Source organism: Protopterus annectens, chromosome 3.part0 (genome assembly GCF_019279795.1).
Source record: "Protopterus annectens isolate FY-2018-M chromosome 3.part0, PAN1.0, whole genome shotgun sequence".
NCBI classification, from domain to species: Eukaryota; Metazoa; Chordata; order Ceratodontiformes; family Protopteridae; genus Protopterus; species Protopterus annectens.
The window spans coordinates 1,970,646,488-1,970,671,701 of NC_056731.1; the positions used below are offsets into that span (position 1 = coordinate 1,970,646,488).

At 42.2% G+C, this 25,214-nt stretch overlaps 1 protein-coding gene across 1 annotated transcript in view; it reads left to right on the forward strand.

Moving 5' to 3' along the window:
* VIPR1 (vasoactive intestinal peptide receptor 1) overlaps positions 1–25,214 on the forward strand; it is a 2,416,152-nt gene that overhangs the window by 757,542 nt on the left and 1,633,396 nt on the right. Inside the window, exon 3 of the mRNA XM_044066065.1 lies at positions 24,799–24,906. Coding sequence (XP_043922000.1) covers positions 24,799–24,906 — 108 coding nt within the window. The remainder of the gene's footprint in view (positions 1–24,798; positions 24,907–25,214) is intronic.

Sequence of the window (25,214 nt, forward strand, 5' to 3'; positions counted from 1 at the left end):
TGTCCTTAGTATGTTAAAGTGATAAATCACAGTTTCAGGTCCTGCTGGTCTTCTCTTAAGCTTTACCAAACAGAAAAACCTGCATCTAAGTTTACCTCAGGCCACATTTACAATGAATCCCAATTGGCAGTTGAACACCATGAATTTTTTGGTCAGAACCCATGTTCAAAGCCACAATACACCTGTAGATGAGGAACCAACTTCCTGATTTGACATCAACTTGCACCCTCCTTTGATAGCACTAAATAGGTAATTGACGTCCCACTAACTGACATATATTATTGATAGCCTGATTAAAGTACCGTGAGATTTTTACAGCATGACTTCTTTTACACAAACTAAAGTACATTTGTTAGTCACCTGCTTCATCATTTGTATATGTTTGATGTTATTGAATAACAACAAGATTCTGTGAAAGTTTAAAAGAAAATGTGTGAAGCAAGTCTCCATGACTTCAGCTTGACTCTGCTTTCATAATTTGAAATCATTACATTCCTTGTAGTGCCTTATAGACCAGTCATACAGTTGAAAGGTGTTTTAGGTTGTACTGAGTTTAATGAAGCTGTACTTTTTCCAGCTTGTTACAAGCTGCTGTCAAGCGTTTAATGTACATGCCTCAAATGTAGTGAGATCAGAAGGCTTTCATTTCATATTAACTTTGAGTGTAAAAGCTTAGCAAATGCAGCTTGTGTTTTTTATTGCAACGTGTACCCTGCTGTTATGAAAAGAACAGAATAATTCAGTATTTTCTGTTGTACAGTATAGACTTGTCTGTTAAGCAGCAGATGTTTAATTTTCCCCTGTGTAACCTAATTAAATAGAAGACTTGAGGAATTAATTCACATTCCAAATTCCTGAGAGGGCGGGCATGTCACTCCTAATGGGCCTTGTCTCAGCTCAACATCCAGATGCTGATGCTTTTTTCTCTGTTGATAGACTACAATATTCGCTGATAACAAGTAAATATATCATCATGCTGTCTTATTACCCAGAAGACACTCATTACAGAGAAGCAAGTAAATATAATGCATAGATTCTGAAATAAAGAATATTTGTACTTGATACGGTATTTTCATATAAAAAGAATTTGCCCTAAGAACCTACAGTTTGTAATTAGTTTGCATTAATTACTGTCATCATATCAGCTAGTCATTGAACAAGATATGATTGTAAAGCAGACCTGCTAAATGACTACATCATAGTAAAGATACACAGATATACAAATCTTGTATTTTTATAGTCTAATACACCATCCATGTAACATGCAACAACCCTAACAGCAGCCTGTTAAAAATATATTATATCTATGTGTACAGTATCTCTTTTCTAAACAAGAGTATTTCTTCCTCTCCCCATCTGCCCCATAAGCAGCTTCAAGCTGTTTCCTCTTGCTTCCACACTCGCTCAACCCCAGATGCTCCTCCTGCTCCTTTCTAGGTACCCTTCAGTGTGACCCTTTACCTGTTGTGCCCCATGACTCCTTAGGGAATCAGCCTTATGATATTCCTTGCTTTAGCCCTGGGGAGCAAGGGATCTGCTGTGGAGTTGCTGTCACAAAAATGGGTGTCTTGAATGTGTCTGTCACTTAAAGTTCTTAGCTGTGGGAGAAATGAGTGCAGTGACGTCATAATGCTGCCCCCCCCCCCATTTCTAGGTGGGATAACGTGAGTCTCCTGGTCTCTACTAGTGGTTGCAAAGTCATTGGTTTCCTTCAAGCCTTCCCCCTGGATATGAGACTTGGCCATCAGCCACTTCATCCTTTCTTCCTGCCAACCATTCTAGTAGCCCAAGGGGTCACCATTGGCACAGCGTGTTGCCTTGCCTCTGTGTCATTGGATTAGCATCCACGTTCTTTAACCAGATATGAGCTGTAGTGACTCTACACAGTATTGCAAGACCCAGAGCCCAGTCACAGAGTCTGAAATCTTGCTGTTTTTCCTTAAGAAGAGGCATTTGTTGTAGATTGGGACTGCTGCGACACACAAGAGTAGTAGAACAGTTCCCATCTGCTCTATTTTATTATATTTTAATGGAAAGAATTTGACAAATTTGCATTGGTGGGTGCATAAGTTAAAAGGGATATATTTATTACACAAGTTGGGGGTGGAGGATAGGGGAAAACCATCTATGTGGCGTGTCCATAGGAAAAAATCAGTTTCCACTCTTGCTTTTGTATTAGGGTTTCGGAATCCCCACTGGTCACTGTATGTGATTACACACATCTTTGTGTGCATGCTGTTTGGCAATTGCAGCTGTTTGTAATCATTTTTACTTAGTCATTAAAGTGAAGGGTGTAACATCAAGCATCCATGTGAGGGAAGTATGCTGTCTTCTCAATGATTTTGTGTGGCATTTTTTTGTTTTAGTATCTGCAGTTGGAGCATTCCTCTGTAGCAATCAAACTTTCATTGCTTCACCTTGAAATAGCATCATTCTTTAGTTAAGATTATGTACATCTTGGACTACTCAGTGCTGTAATACACTGTCATACAACATCAGTGAATCAGTTTTACATTTAAATCCAACATACTGCTTCATGCCCCTTCCATCCAAAGCCTTAAAAGGGTTAACTGATGAACTCAATGCAATATCTCTAGAGTTTTCCATTCTGTGCTGAGCTTCAGACACTTTGTATAATATGCCTGTGATGGTCCAGTTGACATGTTTCTTGTTCATTTCCTGGTGGAGTTTCTTTCCCAGAACTCTGCAGTGCAAACATTTTTCTGACGTCAGTGTAGTAGTGTGGACAATCTTCCAACAACAGAATATAGTTTGGATTCATCATTATATAACTGAATGTTGTCAGGCTTCACTGTCACAGACTGTATAATAGTCACTGCGTGGTTATCCTGCCTATCTGTTATATGAGAGTCTAGCCATGGCCTAGGATATACATCTGTCTTTGGTGGTGTTGTAGTCATCTTCCATATACAGTTAGTCTAGTCATTTATTGATTTGTCAGGAAACATGGATTCAGACATGTATTCCTGGGTGTAGTTAGGGGTTACTTCCTGGATATTGACCTGCCTCACTGTATTCTATGCATTTCAGTCACCTTTGGTATTGTGCTGTTAACTGTGTACACTAATGCTTGAAATATTTTGTGCATTTGAGCACATGAAGAAATGTGCAGAATTTACTACATTGATAACTTTACTGTTTTGTACCATCCCCTGCACGTCAAGAAAGTCATTAATTTTCCAATCTCTATAGTTAGTTTGTTGTGAAAATATTTTAAAATGTGAAATGGATTTCTGCATGATATTGTAAAACCCTTACTTTAAAATGGTGACATTTTCTTGCAATAAAAAGTCAAGCTTTTGTCAGCTGCAGTGATCAAGGAGAATCTTTTTAAAAATCATGCAAAAATTCCAGGCTCTGTTTAGCTGCAGTGATCAGGAAATTTTACTCAAACTTTCCATCAAGTGTTTAGTGCACCTGACTTGTGGAAACATCTTGATGCTTGCTGTAGTTTAATATTTTTCTGCTCTGTTCCTTGATGTAATATCCATTTCTGATATGTTCTTTGTGTTTTTCATGGCTTTTCCAATCTTCCTTGTTTGTAAACATTCTTTGAAGAAATTATATTCATTTTCTACACTGTGCATTTCTTTGCCTTTTTTTTCTTTTTAGTAAAATGCATACATACATATACATTAACAGAGAAGAAAACAGACTGTAGTACCATGTTACATTGTTATTGTCATACAGCACACATTAAAAATATTTCTGCCTGGTACAGGAATTAAGCTGAAACACTGAGTACCCTGCATTTATTTCATCTTTGTAGTATGATATTGCCAGCATCCAGGCAGATAGGTTCAGTGCTAACTTTACCCCCCTCTCATCCCCTAAAGAGCCCATATATACAGGAAGAATGCAGAGTCCCTGTAATCACATCTGTGCAGGTGTAGCTCCCACTGTATTTCATTGTAGAAGTAATAGACTGTAGTTTTTCATTACACCACAAGGTGGAGCTCTTTTCAGGAATATAAAAGACAATTTTGAAAGTGAAAAAGACTGGAACACTAGCTGAAGGAGGGAAGACTGAAACAGGGAGCTGAATGGAAAAAGGGCATTGCAGCATGATTGGACTTTCTTTCTAATGCTTTGGGGGCAGGGAAGTGGAGTGGCAAATTGTATTTGTCTTTTGCTGAAATTCTGGATGATGGTATTTTGTGGAATCAGGAGAGAAGTCTGAAACCAGTAGTTCCACGCCTGCATATGATTCAGCTAGAAAGGAGTTAATTTGGGCCTAGTACAGAGAAGCCATAGATGGTTACCAGAGTTCTGGCAGGTGATTTTTCTACTTTTCTCATCAGAGGAACCACGGTGCCTGGTCACTAGTATATTCTGGATGGAGAGGTGAGAGGCTTTGGCCGTCATTTTATATTTTTATAAGAGTGTGGATTTCCCCCCTAAATGCTTTGTGGATTACAAATAACTGGGATCCATATGAGCTACAACTTGGGCTCCATCATGCCGGCAGCAAGACTGTAAGTAGTCACTGGCCAGTGAACTGGGTAGAATAGAGTGTTTCATAGTTGGTCTGTTTAAAATTGATCAAGGGGGTTGAGGGTGTTAGTACTGCTCAATGACATTGAATTTTCTCATATTTGTATTTCAGTATTATAACTCTGTTATTGCCTAATGATATTGCATTTTTTGTCCTCCGTTTTTATTGCTGCATTATAAAGCTTTACTGCTCAGTGATATTGCCTTCTTTGTGCATGTTTGAATGTCAAGACCTTTTTTGTTGAGTTCTGGGGAAGAGAGTGGATGTATGTTTTCATTGCATGCATATCTCACTTTGCCTTATTGCTAACTGGTGCACTGTTGAAATAATTTGTTTGTGGATGTGCTATTGCTTTTTTAAACTGTATGTGTCACCTAGAAAAAAAACTGCCATTCTTGCCACCTTGGTGTGCTGAGCCTAATGGGGTGTCACCAGAGTCAGGTAGGAAAGAACCCATATCTCTTCAGCTACACCTGTGGGTGAGCTACATTTGGAGGCTCATCCAGGATTGTCTTTCCTGCCATGGACTCCACCCTATTCTCCTGTATGTGTGGAAAGCAAATCTAGCAGAAACATGAACCCCGAAGTAGCCGCTAAGTGGTGCAAACAGCATAATGCTCAGTCAGAGCACTGCTAAGTTCTGGTGTTGCCAGGGGTCACATGGACTGATATGCAAATACATCAAGTCACAAGATCCTTACCAGTTGTAGGATTTTTATTGGGCAGCACTATGTACCCTACTGAGCAGAGCACATTGGCCTTATTAGAATGGAAAAGTCTTTTAGTGTATGAGCACATACCTTCGAGTGTACAAATTTCAGGTGAGAGTGCAGTCCGTGTGGTAATCCCTAAGAAGTGCACTATCTCAGCAATAGAGAAAATACCTGTGGAAACTATCTAAGTAGGTCAGAACCTCACACCAGAAGCTGCAGCTTCACTGCACGTAAATACTATAGGGCCTGAAGTTTTGAATGCTTTGGGAAGTATTGTAGAAACATGCTTAGTCTTCACAGCCATTCACTGGGTTTGGCTACCGCAAATTGCATTTCTTTTCTGGCAAACAACCCACACCAAAGGGAGAGGAAGATTTTGAATTTTGGATGGATCAGGCTTCAAAAGTCCTAGAGGAGTGGGCTATCCCAGAATCTCAGAAGAAGCAGCGGATAGCTGAAAGTCTAAACAGATTAGCTGCGGATACCATACTTAACCTAAGGATGGGTAAGCAAGATTGCACAGCCAAGGACCATTTAGGAGTACTGCAGGATGTGTTTGGAGGGACCGAGAGGGCTGCTGACCTACTGCATCAGTTTGAACATACATACCAAGAAGTTGGTGAGAAATTATCTGATTACATTAAGCGATTAAATAAAATGCTCCACCAGATCATCCTGAAGAAGGGGGTGGATCCAAAAGTAGTTAACCAAGTACAGATCGGACACATTTTACAGGGAGCTCAAGCTATGGACCCCATTGTTTGGAAAATGAGGATGAGAAATAGGGAAGAGACTCTAACTTATTTTTGGTTAAAGAGGTGAGGGAAGAGGAAGCCCGTTTGGAAGCCAAATGTCAGTGTTCAACAGCAACTAAAACAGTGAGTGAACACCAGCAGGAACCTATAGTCATGTGCGCCACACAAACAGGAGTTGTGGCCCAGAGTATCCGCAATGTAAAGGTGTCACAGTTGCAGATGCAGGTTGACTGACACCATAGTTCAAGTCACCAAAGACAGTTGCAGAATTGCAGAAAGCTGTGGTAACTTTAGCTGAAGGGAGAAATACATCAGCTAGAACCTCCACGAAAGGACTCAGGGAAGAACTGAATCAGCCAATGTTCAGAGTTCCTACTGGGTTTTGTTTTCACTGTGGGGATGCAGGGCATATAAAGTGACAGTGTCCTAATGCAGAGAACTTGAAAAACGTGAACAAACTCTTATTGGCTAGTGCATTGCAGGGAAACTTCAAAGGACCTCAGTAAAGGAGCCAGCTGAGTGCCCAGTTACAAAGAGCTCCATAAAATCTAACATCAAGAGACAGCATCCTGGATCTCTTTTCCACACAAACCCTTGTAATAGGGGAGAGAACCTACCTACTATGCACATTTCTGGCTCATCTGAGGTGAGCGACCAAATTGGAAAGCCATCTCAGCATCTGAGACCGCAAAGCATTACTAAGCAAGAGTCTTATCCATTAAAATGGCAAGGTCAACCAGTGGTACCTCAACCACATGCTGTCTGCTGTACAGCTGAACAGCACTGGAAGTGGAAACTACCCAATGGCCTACTGGGACCGTCCCCTGTTGTGTCAGTAAAAACAGGAGGAGTGTATAGTAAAGCACTGTTGGATACTGGTGCACAAATCACCGTTGTGTACAGAGACTTCTACTAAAAGTACTTAAAGCATTTGCCACTTTAAAAGTTAGTGGATTTTGAGATCTGGGTGCTATGTGACATGAAGTTCCCTTATGATGGTTATGTCTCACTCAAGTTAGAATTTTCCATTTCAGTTGTTGGGTCAACAGAAGTTTTTGAAACGTTCGCTGTTGTGTGCCCCAGGCCAGAAGGAAAGGATTCAGCATCTATTTTAGTGGGGACAAATAATGACCTCTTTAAAAGAATGCTAATGCCTCAGTTGACCCAGGAACACCCAACACTACATCCTCTCCTGAGGTCAGTTTTCTGTGCCCTTCAAATGGAAAAGGATAGTAAGAAAGATGAAATTGGTCATGTGTGGACCCTGTCTGGGAAAGAGCATATAATTCATCCTGGTCAGGTCAAAGTGAGGATGTGTGGACAAGCAATTTCCTCTCATCTCATGATGGAAATGGATCCAAAAAGTGACTTGCCTCCGGGGCTGGAACTAGTCTCAGAAGTTTGGCTTGTGGACAAATTAAAGCTTCCTTATGACATTTTGCCTGTGGGGGTTAAAGAATAAACAAAGAACTTCCATTGTCCTGCGTTCACAAGTGCGTTTGGGAAATGTTTATGCTGCCACTCCCTTACCTGCTCCTGTGTTGACAAGGAATGAGAGCAGGGCCAATGAGCTGAAGCTGGAAGATATTGAGATAGGAGGTGGTCTCTTGTCCCCTGAGTGGCTAACCAGAGTTAAAGAGCAATTAATGAAAAAGAAAAATTGTTTTTCTACTAGTGAACTAGATGTGGGCTGTGCAAAAAATGCAGAACAACGAAAAAGAGTAAAAGAGGACCGGCCTTTCAGGGAATGTTCCAGAAGAGTAGCTCCAGGAGACCTGGAGGACTTAAGAAAACATTTGGAAGAACTAAAAGCCGCAGGGATAATTAGAGAATCAGGAAGTCTGTATGCCTCTCCCATTGTCGTTGTCAGGGTAAAGAATGGGTCCATTTGCATGTGTGTTGACTATCGTACTCTGAATCAGTGAACCATTCCAGACCAGTACACAACCCCCCCCCCCCCGATTAAAGATGCTCTAAATTGCCTGGTGGGCAGTAAGTGGTTCAGTGTACTAGACCTTAGGAGTGGATACTATCAAATCCCTATGCACCCAGAAGATAGAGAAGACTGCCTTCATTACCCCTTTGGAATTTTTTGAGTTTGATCATCTGCCTCAAGATTTATCAAATGCACCGGCAACTTTCCGGAGAATCATGGAAAGAACAATTGGAGACATGCATCTCCTGGAAGTCTTAGTCTACCTGGACAATGACGTTATTTTTGGGAGGACCCTAGAGGAGCACGAAGAAAGACTGATGAAGGTATTGGACAGGATTGAGAAGGAAGGCCTGAAGTTGTCATTGGACAAATGCAAATTCTTCCAACCTTCCGTGACCTATGTGGGACATGTAGTGTCTGCAAATGGAATATCTACAGATCCCAGCAAAGTTGAAGTGGTGACATTTTGGCCCAGACCCAAAACTATCACAGAGCTGCAATCTTTCATGGGGTTCTGCAGTTACTGTAGAAGATTTGTGGAAGGATTTTCAAAGATAGCAAGACCCCTCAACCATATGCTCCAAAATGATGAGAAAGCAGATGAAACAGATGACGATACCCTTGTGAAAAACCCTAAGAAACTGAGAGGTTCTAAAGAACTCAATCAGAGTCACTGGGCTCCTGAGTGCAAAGAGTCATTTGAACAGCTTAAGTATTGCCTCACACGTGCCCCTGTGCTGGCATATGCTGACTCAACAAAGCCATACACTTTACATGTGGATGCTAGCAGGGATAGCTTAGGAGGAGTCCTTTACCAGGAGTATGAAAAGAAGCTGAGATCTGTGGCTTTTATCAGTCAGAGTTTATCCCCCACAGAAAGAAACTACCCTGCACACCAGTTGGAATTCCTTGCCTTAAAGTGGGTGGTAGTGGACAAGCTGCATAACTTTCTCTATGGGGCTAAATTTGAAGTGCAGACTGACAACAATCCTCTAACATACATCCAGACCACTCCAAAGCTAGATGCTACTGGCCACAGATGGATGGCAGCTCTATGCAACTATAATTTCAGTTTGAAATATCACCCAGGACATGAAAATGGAAATGCAGATGGTCTGTCCAGAAGACCTCAGGGAGATGTACACCCCGACGATGAGTGGGTGGAAATTCCAGCACCAGGGGTGAGAGTTATGTGTCAGATTGCAACCTATCAACACCTTGAATGTTGGGCCCCGACATTGGGTCTGCCTGCAGCATGCATACCCCAAGCTTACTGGCATCTGGTCACTTTACAGGCTTCATCGCTACCAGCTTTGAGTAACAGTGACCTCAAGAGAGATCAAAGAGAAGACCCCTTAGATCAGCTGGTGGTAGCTGCTTTAGAGAAGAGACAAGTTAATATGCTTCGCATGGATATTCATCCTCTGGCAAGACTTTTGGCCAAGGAATGGGACAGACTCCAGATACAGAATGGAATAGTGTATAGGAGATCTCCAAGTGCACTCGACAGTGAAAAATGGCAATTGTTGCTTCCTCAGAAGTATAGAGAAGTAGTACTCCAGTCATTGCATGATGAACATGGTCATCCCAGTTATGACAGAACTATGGGTCTGGTACGAGACAGGTTTTACTGGCCATGCATGAAGCAAGATGTTGAGGATTATTGTCGTACATGTCTTAGTTGCATTCAGAGAAAGACTCTGCCAACCATAGCTGTCTCATTGGGTCAAATGGAAAGTAGTGGGCCCATGGAACTGGTCTTTATAGATTTTCTGTGCATTGAACCAGATGAAGGCGGGATCAGTAATGTGCTGGTGGTGACAGATGACTATACCAGATACGCTCAAGCATTTCCCACTCGCGATCACAAAGCTATTACAGTAGCAAAACTACTAGTTGAGAAGTTCTTTGTACACTATGGCCTGCCAGAAAGAATACACTGATCAAGGACGTGATTTTGAGAGCAAGCTTGTCCATGAACTACTCACTCTGCTTGGAGTCCAAAAAAGCCACACCACTCATTATCATCCTCAAGGGGATCCTCAGCCTAAGCGTTTCAACAGAACGTTACTAGACATGTTGCAGACTCTATTTGCTGAGAAGAAGAGTCAATGGAGTAGACATGTAGCCACAGTGGTGCATGCTTACAACAGTACTAAACATAATGCTACATGATTCTCAACTTACTTCCTAATGTTTGGAAGAGAAGCTCGTCTTCCTGTTGACATCAACTTTGGAGTCACAGCTGATGATACACCAGTGCGATCTCATGGCAATTATGTGGAGAGACTCGAGAAGAACCTCAGACAGGCTTATGAGCTTGCTGAAAAATCAACAGGACAAAGACATCAGCGAAATAAGGCTCACTATGACAAGAAAGTAAAGATGCATGACTTGCAGCCAGGGGACAGAGTTCTTTTGAGAAATTTGGGATTACAAGGAAAGCATAAACTCGCTGGCCACTGGGGATCTCAGATTTACATAATTTGTTCTCAGCTACATAATATCCCTGTCTACCAAGTTTGCCTGGAGGGGAAAGAAGAGCCCATTTAAAACCTGGCACTGCAACAACTTAATGCCTTTGGAAAAATCAGTGTTTCTCATGAATCCAGAACCCAGAATGGCTCAGTGGAAGCCTAACTCAAGGTGATCCAGAAGGCCAAGACTGAGAGGAATTATCCCCTCAAATGTTCAAGAGCCTATGCTCCCTCCTGCTGAAGGATAGGAGGACAGGGTTTCAGTGAGTTTTTTTTTATTTTGAGGATGTTCAAGACCCCGTGGGCTGTAATCTCAATGTAAATGCACCAGAATTCATTCCTTGTCATTTTGAGCAGCTCAGACCTAACAATAGACTAAGTAATGTTTCTCTGCCTCTTACAAAACTTGATATTGATGGAGGCCCTGCTATACAAACTTCAGTAACTAGTGCTGAGGACAGTCTTGCCGTTATGGAAGATGAAAATGGAGTTATACAAGAGGAGATCTCAGAAGTCGACTGTGATGACCGTGCCCTGGTCCAGCAATCAAAGAGCCTCAATCCTCACCACTAACACCAGGGAGGCCATCTCACAGAAGAAAAAAGGATAACTAATACACACAGTAAAGTACAATTTCCCTTTAGTGCACACACAGATAACAGTCAGTCAGGGGCTGGTTGCTCCCTTGCTCACCAGGTCCCCAATAAGACTCCCCACTGGCACAGTTATAGGGTTCAGGTCTCAGCCTAGCTGGACAAGCTAGAACCTCCAGTACCCTCTCTGTCCAACCAGTGCTTCGTGTCCCTGCCAAGTAGCTGACACAACACACACACACACTTTGAGATAAGTATTTATACAACTTCACAGACACTCCTGGGAAAGGCTGACACATATTCTCCAGCTGTGCCCCTTTACCCAGACTATACGGTAGTAAATTACTGCCACCACCCGGCTAATCAGCTATTAAAAGGCCCGAGTGTCCAAAGCAAATTACTTCCAGTCTCTTGTGAGAAATAGTATTTTAAACATTACTAACAAACATGTTTGCTGGGTCCCTCCCCAAATTACATCATTTTTGATACTTAGGTTTTCCCAGGCAAACAAACTGCATTATTTAGTAATCTTACACCTGCACAGAAAGAATAGAAGACATTTCACATGTATATTCTAACAGAAACTAGAGCAATAAAGCACCTTCCACATCTAAATTTTGGTCATAAACTTTAGCCTTAAAACAATGGGCATGAAACCTTCATCCAGCTGCACTGGAGCCGAATGGTAAAACATTAAAGAGATTCATTAGATCTTTTCAACTTAGAAAGACACATTTGAAATACTTGGCTTGGTTTTCCTTACAGCAGATGGTAATGTTGCAACAATCTTGAAGTTCACATTTTACAGTGTTTGCTTACATTTAAAAACACAAGCCTGTATTTTACATTTATTTATACAGTTGATAGATTTATGTATTAAATTCTATTTGACTAGGCTGGCAGCCTTCACCCGTTTCTCCCCAATCATCACATCTCTTCTCCCCCTAGGGAACTCAAGCAAGTTTTTCAAGTGCCCCTTGAGAAACATCGCTTGAGAGTGTCAGGTCTATCTGGGTGTACCTCACTCCATACCCTGTCTTGAGAACTCATCTGCATTGGTATTGCTACTCCCACTGCGGTGCTGCACTGACATATCATATGCTTGCAACCCCAGATTCCATCTTAGCAACATGGCATTTTGCTGACTGGCTCTGTTTAACCATGTTAGAGGGTTGTGATTTGTCATCACAGTGAATTTTTTCCATACAGATAAGGCTGAGGTTTTTGTACTGCCCACACTATGGTTAAACATTCCTTTTCTACTGCTGCAAAGCATTCCTCCCTAGGTTGGATCCTACGACTGAGATAAACCACTGGGTGCTCTTCTCCCTCTGAAGAAATCTGGCTAGGTACAGCCCCCACCCCTTAGTTTGAAGCATCCACCTGCACAACAAAGTCTTTACTGTAGTCTGGACTGGCTAACACAGGGAATCCTCCCAAAGCTTCCTTAAGCTTCTGAAATGCATGCTCACATGCTGGGGTCCACAATACCTTATCTGGCCTGTTCTTCCTTGTCAGGTCTGTAAGAGGAGCAGCTATGGTACTATAATCAGGAACAAACTTTCTGTAGTACCCTGCTGAGCCCAAGAATGCCCTCACCTGCTTTTTGGTAACAGGTGCAGGTCATGCCTGAATAGCTTCCACTTTGGCAGGTTCTGGCCTTATCCTACCACTCCCCACTCTATGTCCTAGGTAGGAGACCTCTGCCATACCCACCTGACATTTGCTCGGCTTAATGGTCAACCCTGCCCTCTGTAGTCTGCCCAGCACCTCCCTGACATGCTGAAGGTGCTCTTGCCAGGAATGGCTGTAGATAGCAATATCATCCATGTAAGCAAGGGCAAACCCTCCTGCTCCTGCTAAGATATGATCTATCAGCCTCTGGAAAGTCACTGGGGCATTCTTCACCCCAAAGGGCATCTTCGTGAATTCATGCAAGCTAAAAGGAGTCACAAAGACTGACTTCTGTCTAGCACTGGGAGTCAAAGGCACCTGCCAGTAACCCTTGGTAAGATCAATGGTTGTAAGATACTTAGCCCCTCCCAGCTGCTCTAGGGCCTCATCTGTCCTAGGCATGGGGTAAGCATCTGACTCTGTGTGACTAATTTCCTGTAATCCATGCAGAACCTGGTGCTGCCATCCTTCTTCGGCACCAACACCACTGGTGAGGCCCAGGGACTGTTGGACTCTTGAATCACCCCTAGTTCCAACATCTCCTGTACCTCCTCCCTCAGAGTCTGTTTGACTCTGTCAGGCACCCTATAAGGGGCCTGCCTGATAGGCCTTTGGGGTCCTGTATCCACCTAGAGCTGCACCAGGTGGGTGCTCCCTGGTTTCCCAGTGAACATGCCCCCAAACTCCTGCAACACTGCTCAGATTTCTCAAACCTGGGTTGGAGATAGCTGCTGGGACACTGCTACCCCTTCCACCGAGGTGTCAACCCGAGTCTCACTGAGGAGATCAGTCCCCAGATCCCCCACAGACTCCTCTTGCAACCCACTGCAAATGCTCAGCACAAGGGCCTCCCTATCATGGTAAGGTTCCATCATGTTAACATGGTACAATTTGTACCTCTGCCATCTGCCTATCACTTCCACCATGTACTTAACATCACAAACCTTTCTTACCACCTTGTAGGGTCCCTCCCAAGCTGCTTGCAACTTGTTGTGTCTGACAGGAATGAGAACCATCACCTGCTGCCCTACAGCATACTCTCTAGCTCGAGCATTCCTGTCATACCTCACCTTTTTCTGTTGTTGGGCTTTTGCCAGATTCTCTTGGGCCAAGCCCATGAGTTCCCTGAGCCTTGTCCTGAGGGTTAGGACGTATGCCACAACAGACTCCTTGTGAGACTCGCATTCACCTTCCCACTCATCTCAAATTAAATCTAGAGGTCCCCTCACCCTATGCCAATACAGCAACTCAAAGGGTGAAAAACCTGTGGATTCCTGTGGATCCTCTCTGTAAGTAAACAGATGAGCCAAATAGAGTTTAACCTCTCAACAAGACCATTAGTCTGGGGATGGTAGGTGGTGGTCTTCATGTGCTTCACCCCACAGGACTTCCACAGACAAGCCAGCTGGTCTGACATAAAATTGGCACCTCTGTCAGGCAGTATTTTCTTTGGGAAACCTACCCTGCTGAAAATGTCTAGCAAAGCATTTGCCACCTTCTTGGCCTCAATGGAGGACAAAGCCACTGCCTCACGGTATCGTGTAGCATGATCTACAATCACTAGGATATACTTTTTCCCTGTGGAACTTGGGGTACTCAGAGGACCCACAATATCCATAGCTACCCTCTGAAATGGCTCCTCAATCACAGGCAAAGGCATCAAAGGAGCTCTCACCTTGTCTCCTGCCTTGCCTACCTATTGGCACTGTTCACAGGTCCTGCAGTACCCTGTTACATCTCTGGAAATTCCAGCCCAATAGAAGTTTTGCATAACATGCCTCTTTGTACGTTTTATGCCTATATGACCTGCAAAGGGAATATGATGGGCTATGGCTAGAAGTGTCAGACTGAAAGCTCTAGGCACTACAAACTGCTGTACTCTCTCACATTCTAGCCTTCCCTCAGGGGTCCACTCTCTGTACAGTAACCCTTTGTTCCAGTATACAGATTCCCCCTTCCCTTGAGAATCAGGTGCCTCCCTAGCTACCTGCCTCAGGCCTTGTAATGTAGGGTGTGAGAACTGAACCTGTCTCAAGTCTCTCCTTGTAATTCTTCCCAGCTCCCCTTCCACAGGAAGTCTGGCATCCTCTGACAGCGGTGCCTCACTGTCAGCCTGGGTACTACTATTCACCTCTATTTTTGCAGTTACCCTGTCCAAGGGAACATCAGTACCCACAAGCAGCTGTGGCTCACCTTCAGTAATACTGCTGCAGCATAGCTCACTCCCTGAAGTAACCACTTCAGCAGTCCTGGCTGCAAGTATGCAGTCTGTCTGGGTTTCCCCCAGGCTACCAGACCCACATGCTTGTCTCCTAGCCTCACTGCATGTAACTGCATAAGTACATAGTACTGCCTCATCCAAATCCTTCCCTCTCAGGACATCTGCAGGATGTTAGTTCCATACCCCTGTTGTCTCCAGACAACCTACTATTGGCATTTTGTCTTTACCACTTACTGGCTTCCTAGCCTCACTGCATGTAACTGCATAAGTACATAGTACTGCCTCATCCAAATCCTTCCCTCTCAGGACATCTGCAGGATGTTAGTTCCATACCCCTGTTGTCTCCAGACAACCTACTATTGGCATTTTGTCTTTACCACTTACTGGCTTCCTCACCTTTAGTTCCCCACCTTGACTCCATGGACATCTGCATGCCACATGGCCCCACTGGTTGCATTCAAAACATTTAACCCTAGCTCCTGGACATGTACCTGGACTAGTGGCTTCCCCTGCTACTGGCGGATTCTGTTGGGACAGTCTGTGCTGCCCATCATGGGTTCCTTTATACCCATGAGCAGTACTGGGGGGTCCCCTTCCTGTGCAGGGCTGCCCTACTGGCCAGGTATAGGTCTCCCTTCTTCCTCAACTCCTCTGAAGTAGCACACTATCTATCAGGTCTCCCTTCTTTCCCAACTCCTCTGAAGTAGCACACTGTCTATCAGCTAACCAGATCCTCATGTCCTCAGGCAAAGTGATGAGGGGTTGTTCCCTTACCAAAAGGTCTGCCAGCCCTTCAAAAATGGTGACCTGCCATCCACTCACCCAGCTTTGAAAATAAGTGCTCAGTTCAGCAACATATTCACATACATTTTCATCTGCCTTGTGTCTATGCTCACGAAACTTTTTTCTATACATTGCAGGTGTTGGCTTAAAACATTCTAACAAATGTCTTTTTACAGCAGTATAATCAAAACAGTCAGTGTCATGCATTTTTGCTAAAGAAGTTACAGCTTTACCATGGAGTAAGGGGGGCAGGAACCCTACGCAGAGCCCTTGGTCAACTTCATACTATTTACATACCTGCTCAAACATGTGAATGAAGCTATCAAAATTATCCCTCTCTTTAAACTGTGGAAGAAATTTACTGACCTTTTGTGCTTCTGGGGTCTGGTTACTCCCTTCCCCATTACCTCCATGACTCTGGCGAAGAGTCAGCATTTCCCACTCATGCCTCCTCTGCCATTCATTTTCCTCAGCTTGTAGACTCTTCATTTTCATGGCTGCTTCTAGTTCCATACGCCTGGCCTCCAACTCAAGTCTCTTTAGCTCCAGCTGGATTTTTAAGTCCACTGCAGAAAGGTCAAGCTGTCCATTCTCCGAGGATATTGTATCTCCCCTGTCAGTCTGATTGTCCTCCATGCTGCTGTTTTCTGATGCAGCTGTAACCAAGGCTGCAATCAGGTCTGCTTTAGTCAGGTTTCCATGCACCAGTCCCCTAGCCTGGCACATCTCCTCCAGCTGGCTGGTTGTCAGCTTTCCATACTCTTCTGCTGAATTGCTGCCTGCTCACCCTGACTAACACTAAGTTAACAAAAGAAATAAAGCAATTGTGATCTGAACTCTGAGTATACACTGTGTGGCTGTTTTAGAGTGCAAAACACTTTTAGAGATCACTGTACATACGCTACAGGAATTTGCTCTACCTCACACCACTACAATCCAATTAGTATGTGAAGTAGATCCCACCACTGCCAAACACTTGTGATGACCGTGCCCTGGCCCAGCAATCAAGGAGCCTCAATCCAAACCACTAAAACCAGGAAGGCTGTCTCATAGAAGAGAAAAGGATAACTAATACACACAGTAAAGAACAATTTCCCTTAAGTGCACACAGAGATCAGTCAGTCTGGGGCTGGTTGCTCCCTTGCTCACCAGGTCCCCAATAAGACTCTCCACTGGCACAGCTGTAGGGCCCAGGTCTCAGCCTAGCTGGGCAAGCTAGAACATCCAGCACCATCTCTGTCCAACCAGTGCTTCATCTCTCTGACAAGTAGCTGACATAACACACACACACTTTGAGATAAGTATTTATACAACTTCACAGACACTCCTGGGAAAGGCTAACACAGATTCTCCAGCGTTTCCCCTTTACCCAGACTATACGGTAGTAATTACTGCCACCAACCAGCTAATAATATCAGCTACTAAAAGGCCCTTAAAAGGGTGTCCAAAGCCAAAATGCTTCCAGTCTCTTGTGAGAAATAGTATTTTAAACATTACTAACAAACATGTTTGCTGGGTCCCTCCCCAAATTACATCATTTTTGACACTTAGGTTTTCCCAGGCAAACAAATTGCATTATTTAGCAGTCTAACACCTGCACAGAAACTTACAACAATAGAAGACATTTCACATGTATATTCTAACAGAAACTAGAGCAATAAAGCACCTTCCACATCTAAATTTTGGTCATAAATTTTAGCCTTAAAACAATGGGCATGAAACCTTCATCCAGCCGCACTGGAACCGACTTGTAAAACATTAAAGAGATTCATAAGATCTTTTCAACTTAAAAAAACACATTTGAAATACTTAGCTTGGTTTTCCTTACAGCAGATGGCAATGTTCCAACAATCTTGAAGTTCACATTTTACAGAGTTTTCTTACATTTAAAAACACAAGCCTATATTTTACTTTTATTTATGCAGTTGATAGAATTATGTATCAAATTCTATTTGACTAGGCTAGCAGCCTTCGCCCATCTCTTCCCAATCATCACATAGACAATATGCCTACTGAAAAACTGGACATTGAATGTGATGTGTGTGAGAAACCTTCCGAGCAAAATTCCTTAGCTGTCTCTTCTGAACCAAAACTGCAGAGACTGATTTGGCCCCCACAGAGACTTACATATTACAGTTTGGGACATAGTATACAGGAACCTGTGACCACAGCTCATCATAGAGTCTGTGCCCATGATCCCTATGCCTCCTACTCCAGTGGGGACACCCCTTCCCAGGTTACGGGTAAGGCTGATTATCCTTGGTGGAATGTACCTTTTGAATGCAAAAATATTGTTCAGTTGATGGTGCATTAGTGCTTGTAAATATTTTGCTTCTAATCTACTTTTGACTTGGGGAGGACCCAAGATTTTCAAGTGGGGGAAGAGTGTAGCTCCCACTGTATTACACTGAAGAGGTAATAGACTGTAGTTTTTCATTACACCACAAGGTAGAGCTCTTTTCAGGAATATAAATGACAATTTCGAAAGTGAAAGAGGAGGCTGGAACACTAGCTGAAGGAGGAAAGACTGAAACAGGGAGCTGAATGGAAAAAGGGTCTTGCAGCATGACTGGACTTTCTTTCTAGTGCTTTGGGGACAGGGAAGTGAAGTGGCAGATTGTCTGTCTTTTGCTGAAATTCTGGATGATGGTATTTTGTGGACTCAGAAGAGAAGTCTGAAACCAGTAGTTCCATGCCTGCATATGATTCAGCAAGAAACAAGTTCCTTTGGGCCTAGTACAGAGAAGCCATAGATGAATACCAGAGTTCTGGCAGGTGATTTTTCTACTTTTCTCATCAGAGGAGCCATGGTGCCTGGTCACTAGGATATTCTGGATGGAGTGGTGAGAGGCTTTGGCCATCATTTTATATTTTTATAAGATTGTGGATCCCCCCCCCCCCCCGCCCCCGAATGCTTTGTGGAATACAAATAACTGGGATCCATATGAGCTGCAACGTGGGCCCCATCATGCTGGCAGCAAGACTGTAAGTAGCCACTGGCCAGTGAACAGGGTAGAATAGAGTGTTTCATAGTTGGTCTTTTTAGAATTAATCAAGTGGGTTGAGGGTGTTAGTACTGCTCAATGACATTGCATTGTTGCATTATAATTCTCATTGTTCAATGTTGTTGGGAGGGTAGCCTAATGGTTAAGGTGTTTGCCTTACAAGCACAAGGTGCAGGGTTTAAGTCTCACAAGGGATAACTGGCTAGGCTTAAATGGCTCACAAGGGCAGTTAGCTTAGTGCTAATTTATGAATCTATGACACTGCATTTTTCTCGTGTTAGTACTGTTGCCTTCAAAAATGTTGCTGCTCAATGACATTGCATTTTCTCATATCTGTATTGCTGTATTATAACTCTGTTATTGCCTAATGACATTGCATTTTTCCTCTTGTGTTTGTATTGCTGCATTATAAAGCTTTACTGCTCAGTGATATTGCCTTCTTTGTGCATGTTTGAATTTCAAGACCTTTTCTGTTGAGTTCTGGGGAAGAGGGTGGATGTATGGTTTCATTGCATGCATATCTCACTTTGCCTTATTGCTAACTGGTGCACTGTCGAAATAATTTGTTTGTGGATGCGCTATTGCTTTTTTAAACTAAATATTTCCCCTAGATTAAAAATCTGTCATTCTTGCCACCTTGGTGTGTTGGGCCTAATAGGGGTGTCACCGGAGTCCAGTAGGAAGGAACCCACATCTCTTCAGCTACACTTGTAGGTGCACTACACAGGTAAAAGTTGCACTCTCTAAAACTCAAAACACAGCATCCATGGGACCAGACAACAACCCAGGCTGTGTTTTACATGAACTTCAGAAAGAACTGGCTCCCCACCTAAGCACCATGTTCAATCATAGTATCACGTCAGGCTTTGTGACCACTGAATGGTGCACAGCAACAGTTATCCCACTCCACAAAGGGGGAGCCACCACTGATCCTGGGAACTATCGCCCTATTAGCTTGACGAGGCTGGTCTGCAAGGCCATGGAACGCACCATCATGGAACTCATAAACAAAGACATTGGTAACCTCCAAACCCTGGACCCCACTCAGTTTGGGTTTGTGAAAGTTGGATCATGCCTTGTGAACTTGATCAACTTCTTTGAGGCAGTCACCAAAGCCGTAGATGAGAGTAATGTGGTTCACACAGCCTATCTTGACCTCACCATGGCTTTCAACACCCTCCCCCATTCTGGAATTATAGCTAAACTCAGTAAACTAAGTATAAATCCCTATGTCACAAGATGGGTTGCCAACTGGCTCGCTGACAGAACCCACACTGTAAAAGCTGCAGATACCAAATCTGACTTCAAACCAGTGACAAGTGGAGTACCATAGGGTTCAATCCTGGGACCTCTCCTGTTTGGTACCTACTTCTCTGAAGTACAGGCTAACACAGAAGGCCTCTGGCTAACGAAGTTCACAGATGATTGCAAACTAGGAGCCATAGTCAAGTCCCCAAATGATGTGGCCATCCTACAGAAGGGCCTCACTATGGCAGATGCCTGGTGTCTGAGGCATGGCCTCAAGCTCAATGCCAGAAGTACATTGTCATCCCCTTTGGTAAAAACTCTGTACCCATGAACTACCACATAAATGGCAGTCTACTTAATGCCGCATGTGTGATAAGAGATCTTGGCACCCAGGTGGACCGTAGCCTCTCATTTGATATTCACATCACCATAGTAGTCAGGAAATCCTTCTATGTGGCACACCTCATCACAAAAGGGTTCTCATCCAAGAAAAAAGAGGTCATTGTTCCCCTCTGCTCGGCACTCAGACCCATTATAGAGTACAATGCCCCTTTTGGAATGTACCTCACAAGACATCTGCAGCAGCTGGAAAGGTCACAGAAGTACCTCACAAAGAGGATTACTGGCCTCAAACAGATGCCCTACACTGACTGTCTAAAAAAACTCCAGCTTTACTCTGTAGCATATCACCTACTCTGAGGAGATCTCTGCCTAACATATAAAGCTATGTTAAACCAAGAGCTGTCAGACATGCTACACCTAAAGAAATCCTAATCCCTCCAAGCTACATGCTCTAGGGACCTAAACCTTGTCACCAGAATAAACAGGACATGCTGGAGGGATAGATTCATGTCCCAGAGACTTTATATACTCTGAAACATGCTACTCATCTATGTCAAGCAAAGCTCCTTATTAGCACTCTTCAAGAAAAATCTTGATGAGTGGATGGGAAATAGGAAATACACCCCGGGGATCACTTCTGTGGCTCTACTCAACAGGGGCACAGGAAATTAACTTGCTTGGGTGGCGTAAGCCAGGGAACCTTGGTGGCTAGGCTTACTTAGGCCTTTGGGCCGATAGCCTAGTACCTGCCTATGAACCTATGAATTAAATATTGCATCCCCTTGTGTGGCTGCAAAGTGCCAACATTCAAAAACCATCTTGTGAGCTTTGTGTAAATCCATTATAGACCCTAAATTTACCCAAGTTATTTTGTATTTTCAACATTTTTAATTTTACATTAAAGATGCCCTCCAACCCCAACAGATTCATCTGTCCTTCAGAGTAGCATTATAAGATGAAATGCATCATGTTGGAAGATGTGACTTCCCAGATACTGATTGCATTTCTGTCCTTCAGAATCCATAAGCTCCGTGTTGCACCAAATACATTTTTATGCAACCACACATTTTGCACACCTTGTAATTTTTAAGTAACCATCAGTAATATATAACCACTTATATGATAAAATTGCTTTTACCAGTTGCTTAATATTTTTAATATGAAAATATTTAAAATATTTTCCTCCAATATATTTTGAGATAAAATACTTTTTAGCTCAGTATTTCTTTATGGAGAAGCCATTGTTAAAATCTCCTGTGTTTTGTAGCACTACTTCTAAATGAGGATGCCTTCTTTTACAATCAGCAGTTTTACATCTGAATGTACTTCTGGAAATAGTTGAAGATTAGGAAATAATAAATAAACATAAAAAAATGTATGAGGAACAATCATCTGTGAGCAGATGAAGTGTTGTCAGATGCTTGAGGAGGTTATCAGGTGTTATGTGATGTGTTTAACATTTCTGTTCAAAAGTTATGTCAGCATTAATTTGCAAAGCAATTGCTCACAGATATTGCCCAGTATTTGTGTCCTCTTCTTGACATCCTACCATTCAAGAGATAAGCTGTTATCAGTCAAGTTGCTTTGACTATATTAATGACTCGGATTGCTAAAGCTTATTGTACCACACACTCATGATTCCCTGCTGCAAGATGAGGCAAGTCTCAAACTTATGGCTTGTTCAGTTTTTGCTTCTGCTCAGTGCTGGATCATGGTCAAATGGAGCCCTAGGCAGGTAATGGTCTCACCCCCCTCCCCCTGCAGCTATTCTAGTGTCCCATTACTTGACTGTTTCTCCCCTGTTACTATAAACACTGTTTAAACCTGTCTGCCAATGTGTTTACTATTTTTGTCTTTACTTCTACAATGACTAAGGATGTTTGGATTTAATCTAAAACTTTTATTTCTCATTGTTATAGCACAAACACTGATAGGCATTTGCTAAATGAAAGAATACAGTACCACAATGTAAACAGACTTAGCATGAACAACAGTACACTTCTCTGCCCTTGAAACTCACATTTATTGAAACTACATTAAAACCTACATTCATAGAAAATGCATCTGGCCAGGGGTGAATTAAGTTTACTTTTGAGCTGTTTTCAAGCCATGTGCCCCTTGCACACATTTTTAGAACCATGAAAACATGCATGTGTTCTTTGATTCACCTTTCTGATTGTATTAAATTAAAAACTTTTATTTCTCATTGTTATAGCACAAACACTGATAGGCATTTGCTAAACGAAAGAATACAGTACCACAATGTAAACAGACTTAGCATGAATAACAGTACACTTCTCTGCCCTTGAAACTCACATTTATTGAAACTGCATTGAAACCTACATTCATAGAAAATGCATCTGGCCAGGGGTAAATTAAGTTTACTTTTGAGCTGTTTTCAAGCCATGTGCCCCTTGCACACATTTTTAGAACCATGAAAACATGCATGTGCTCTTTGATTCACCTTTCTGATTGTATTAATTTATATTCCTTGTATAAGACAGCATCACTTGCTAGAGTGTGTTTTAAATTTGTAGTTTTTAACATTTTTTTCCAGTAAGTTATAAAACAAAACCTGTGAACCAGTTTTGAGAAAACTATCCATTTCAGAACATTTTCAACCATAAAAGGTCACTCAAACATCTGTCATTACAGTCCACAATATCAGTCAATATGCACAAAATCTGCAAAAGTAAAAGTCATTTGAATAATACAACTTAAAATGATCTGTACCTACTGAAGAGGTTGCTGCTGGAAAACAATTTTGCATTTTTGTGTTTCATCTAGAAATTGAATGCCTGCTACCCCTAACTGGGACATCACACACACACACACACACACACACACACACACACACACACACACACACACACACACACACACACACACACACACCTCCATCTTACTTCTAAAGGAAAGAGGAACTTTAGATTCACCAGAATGGATTCTGTTGCTCTAGTGTTGTGTATCTCCTCATTTCCCTAGATCCTGTTGCTCCAGCACTCTAAATCTCTTGAGCTTCCAGTGTTCTCTTGTGGGTTTAGATGATGGACATTGCCAGCTTAAGTTTCCCAAAATTTCTGGGGCAAGGTAAGGAAGTTCTCCCACAGGACCTTAATGCTTGCTGTGTTTACTGAATGGTCCAGTGTTTTTTTTTTTTTTTTAAACAAATGTTTATAGCAAAACAAGCCAACATGGGGCCCACCCAGCCAACATGGATCCTAGGCAGCTGCCTAGGTTGCTTAGTCATGCATCTGGCTCTGCTTCTGCTGCAAGGATTTCACAAAAGGGCAGGTGTGGAAGCAGCTGATATGTGGTATAAGTGGCATTTCCAGTTTTCCTCTCTGCTCTACGCCTGTATAAGGCTACAGAATGCTTTTACTACTGTAATGTACTGTACCACTTTAAAAAAGTCAATGTACACCAAACTGGAAACAACAATTTCTTATAATTTAAAACAAAGACTGCTAAACAAGGGCAGATTCAAAAGAAATTTCAATTTCTACATGTGGATGCCATTTGAGAGCAAATAGTCATCAAAAAAGGTTTCATTTCAACAACATTTTATGTCTTATTAGGCAAATCACAGAAGAGTAAATTGGCTCCATTTGTGCAAATTGTTGGACTGCACAAGTAAGCTAATACAACTTGTTTAATCAAAGATATTATTGGTAGTTTGTGTGTGCCAAAGTGCACTGTATACAGTGACTGCAGTGTACCATTTGCAGTGCACCCCTCTTGTAGGTATTCATACTGTCTTAAAAGAATGTTTCTACATCCAGGTCACTGGTTATTTTCCCTAAACTGTGTTGGGTACTATCTTGCCTTTTGCTATGCCATATGAAATGCTATTTATAATTGCACCTATTTTCATACACATTTCACACCACTTGCGTACATATTTGTTAACACACAGTTATTTATCCCTTATCAACCACCTATATGGTCTTTTCTCCTCTCCATGATTTCTGCTTGAAACTGATACAGTTTTCCTCTCCAGATGGTTCACACCCATTGCCAGTGTGTTGAGTTTGACCAAAGTTAAATCTGACCAAGATAACCTTGTCAAAGTGCAGGCTAGACTAGTAAGAACTTTAATGCTGTTTGCTGCTTGATTTATAGAGAAGGGTGCATACCATTTGAGTGTATGCAAAACATATACATTTGTGCATACCCACTGGTATTTTCATATGCCACAAAGTACAGCTGAAGTTTAAGCTAGATTTCTAGTATCTTGTTAGCATCATCTGATACGTGCTGAACAATGGATTACATATACTCAAAACATGAGTTTTGCTGTGCTAATTTCTTGAAAGTACACTTATGTTTTTGTTTAAATTTTTTTTTATTTCATTGAGTAAGTAACCTGCTTTTGTCTGTCAAGAATAAATGGTAGCAACAAATATGGATCCTCTGTTTTTGCATAATGATACTATAATTATAAAGCAATGCATGAATTAATTGTTTCTTTGCAAAAAATGTTTTGATTTCTTTTGTAGTCTAACTGGCTTGCATTTTGTCCTTATTTTCTACAGCCTGTAGCCGAATGTGGGACAATGTTAGCTGTTGGGAGCCTGCAGATGTTGGCACCATTGTAGTAAAACCATGCCCTATATTTATCACCATTTTATCAGGAACAGATGGTAAGTAAAACACGGATATATATGAATGAATACACGAAAATATTTTCTTATCTAACAAAATCTTTAGAAATGCTTAAGAAACCAATAAGTGTGATCCTATAGGGTAGTACTTGTTATAACTAACATCAGATAATCTGAGCTGACTGGCTTTAGGCACATAGTTGGGGTTTACTTGTGAGCTTTGGTAATGACATTTGCAGTCATTACATATAAATATATTACTCTGGTATAATCTTCATGCTAGACATTTCCAATTGTAGCTATGTCTTATATAGATTGCTGACAACATTAACCAAATCTAACTTTTC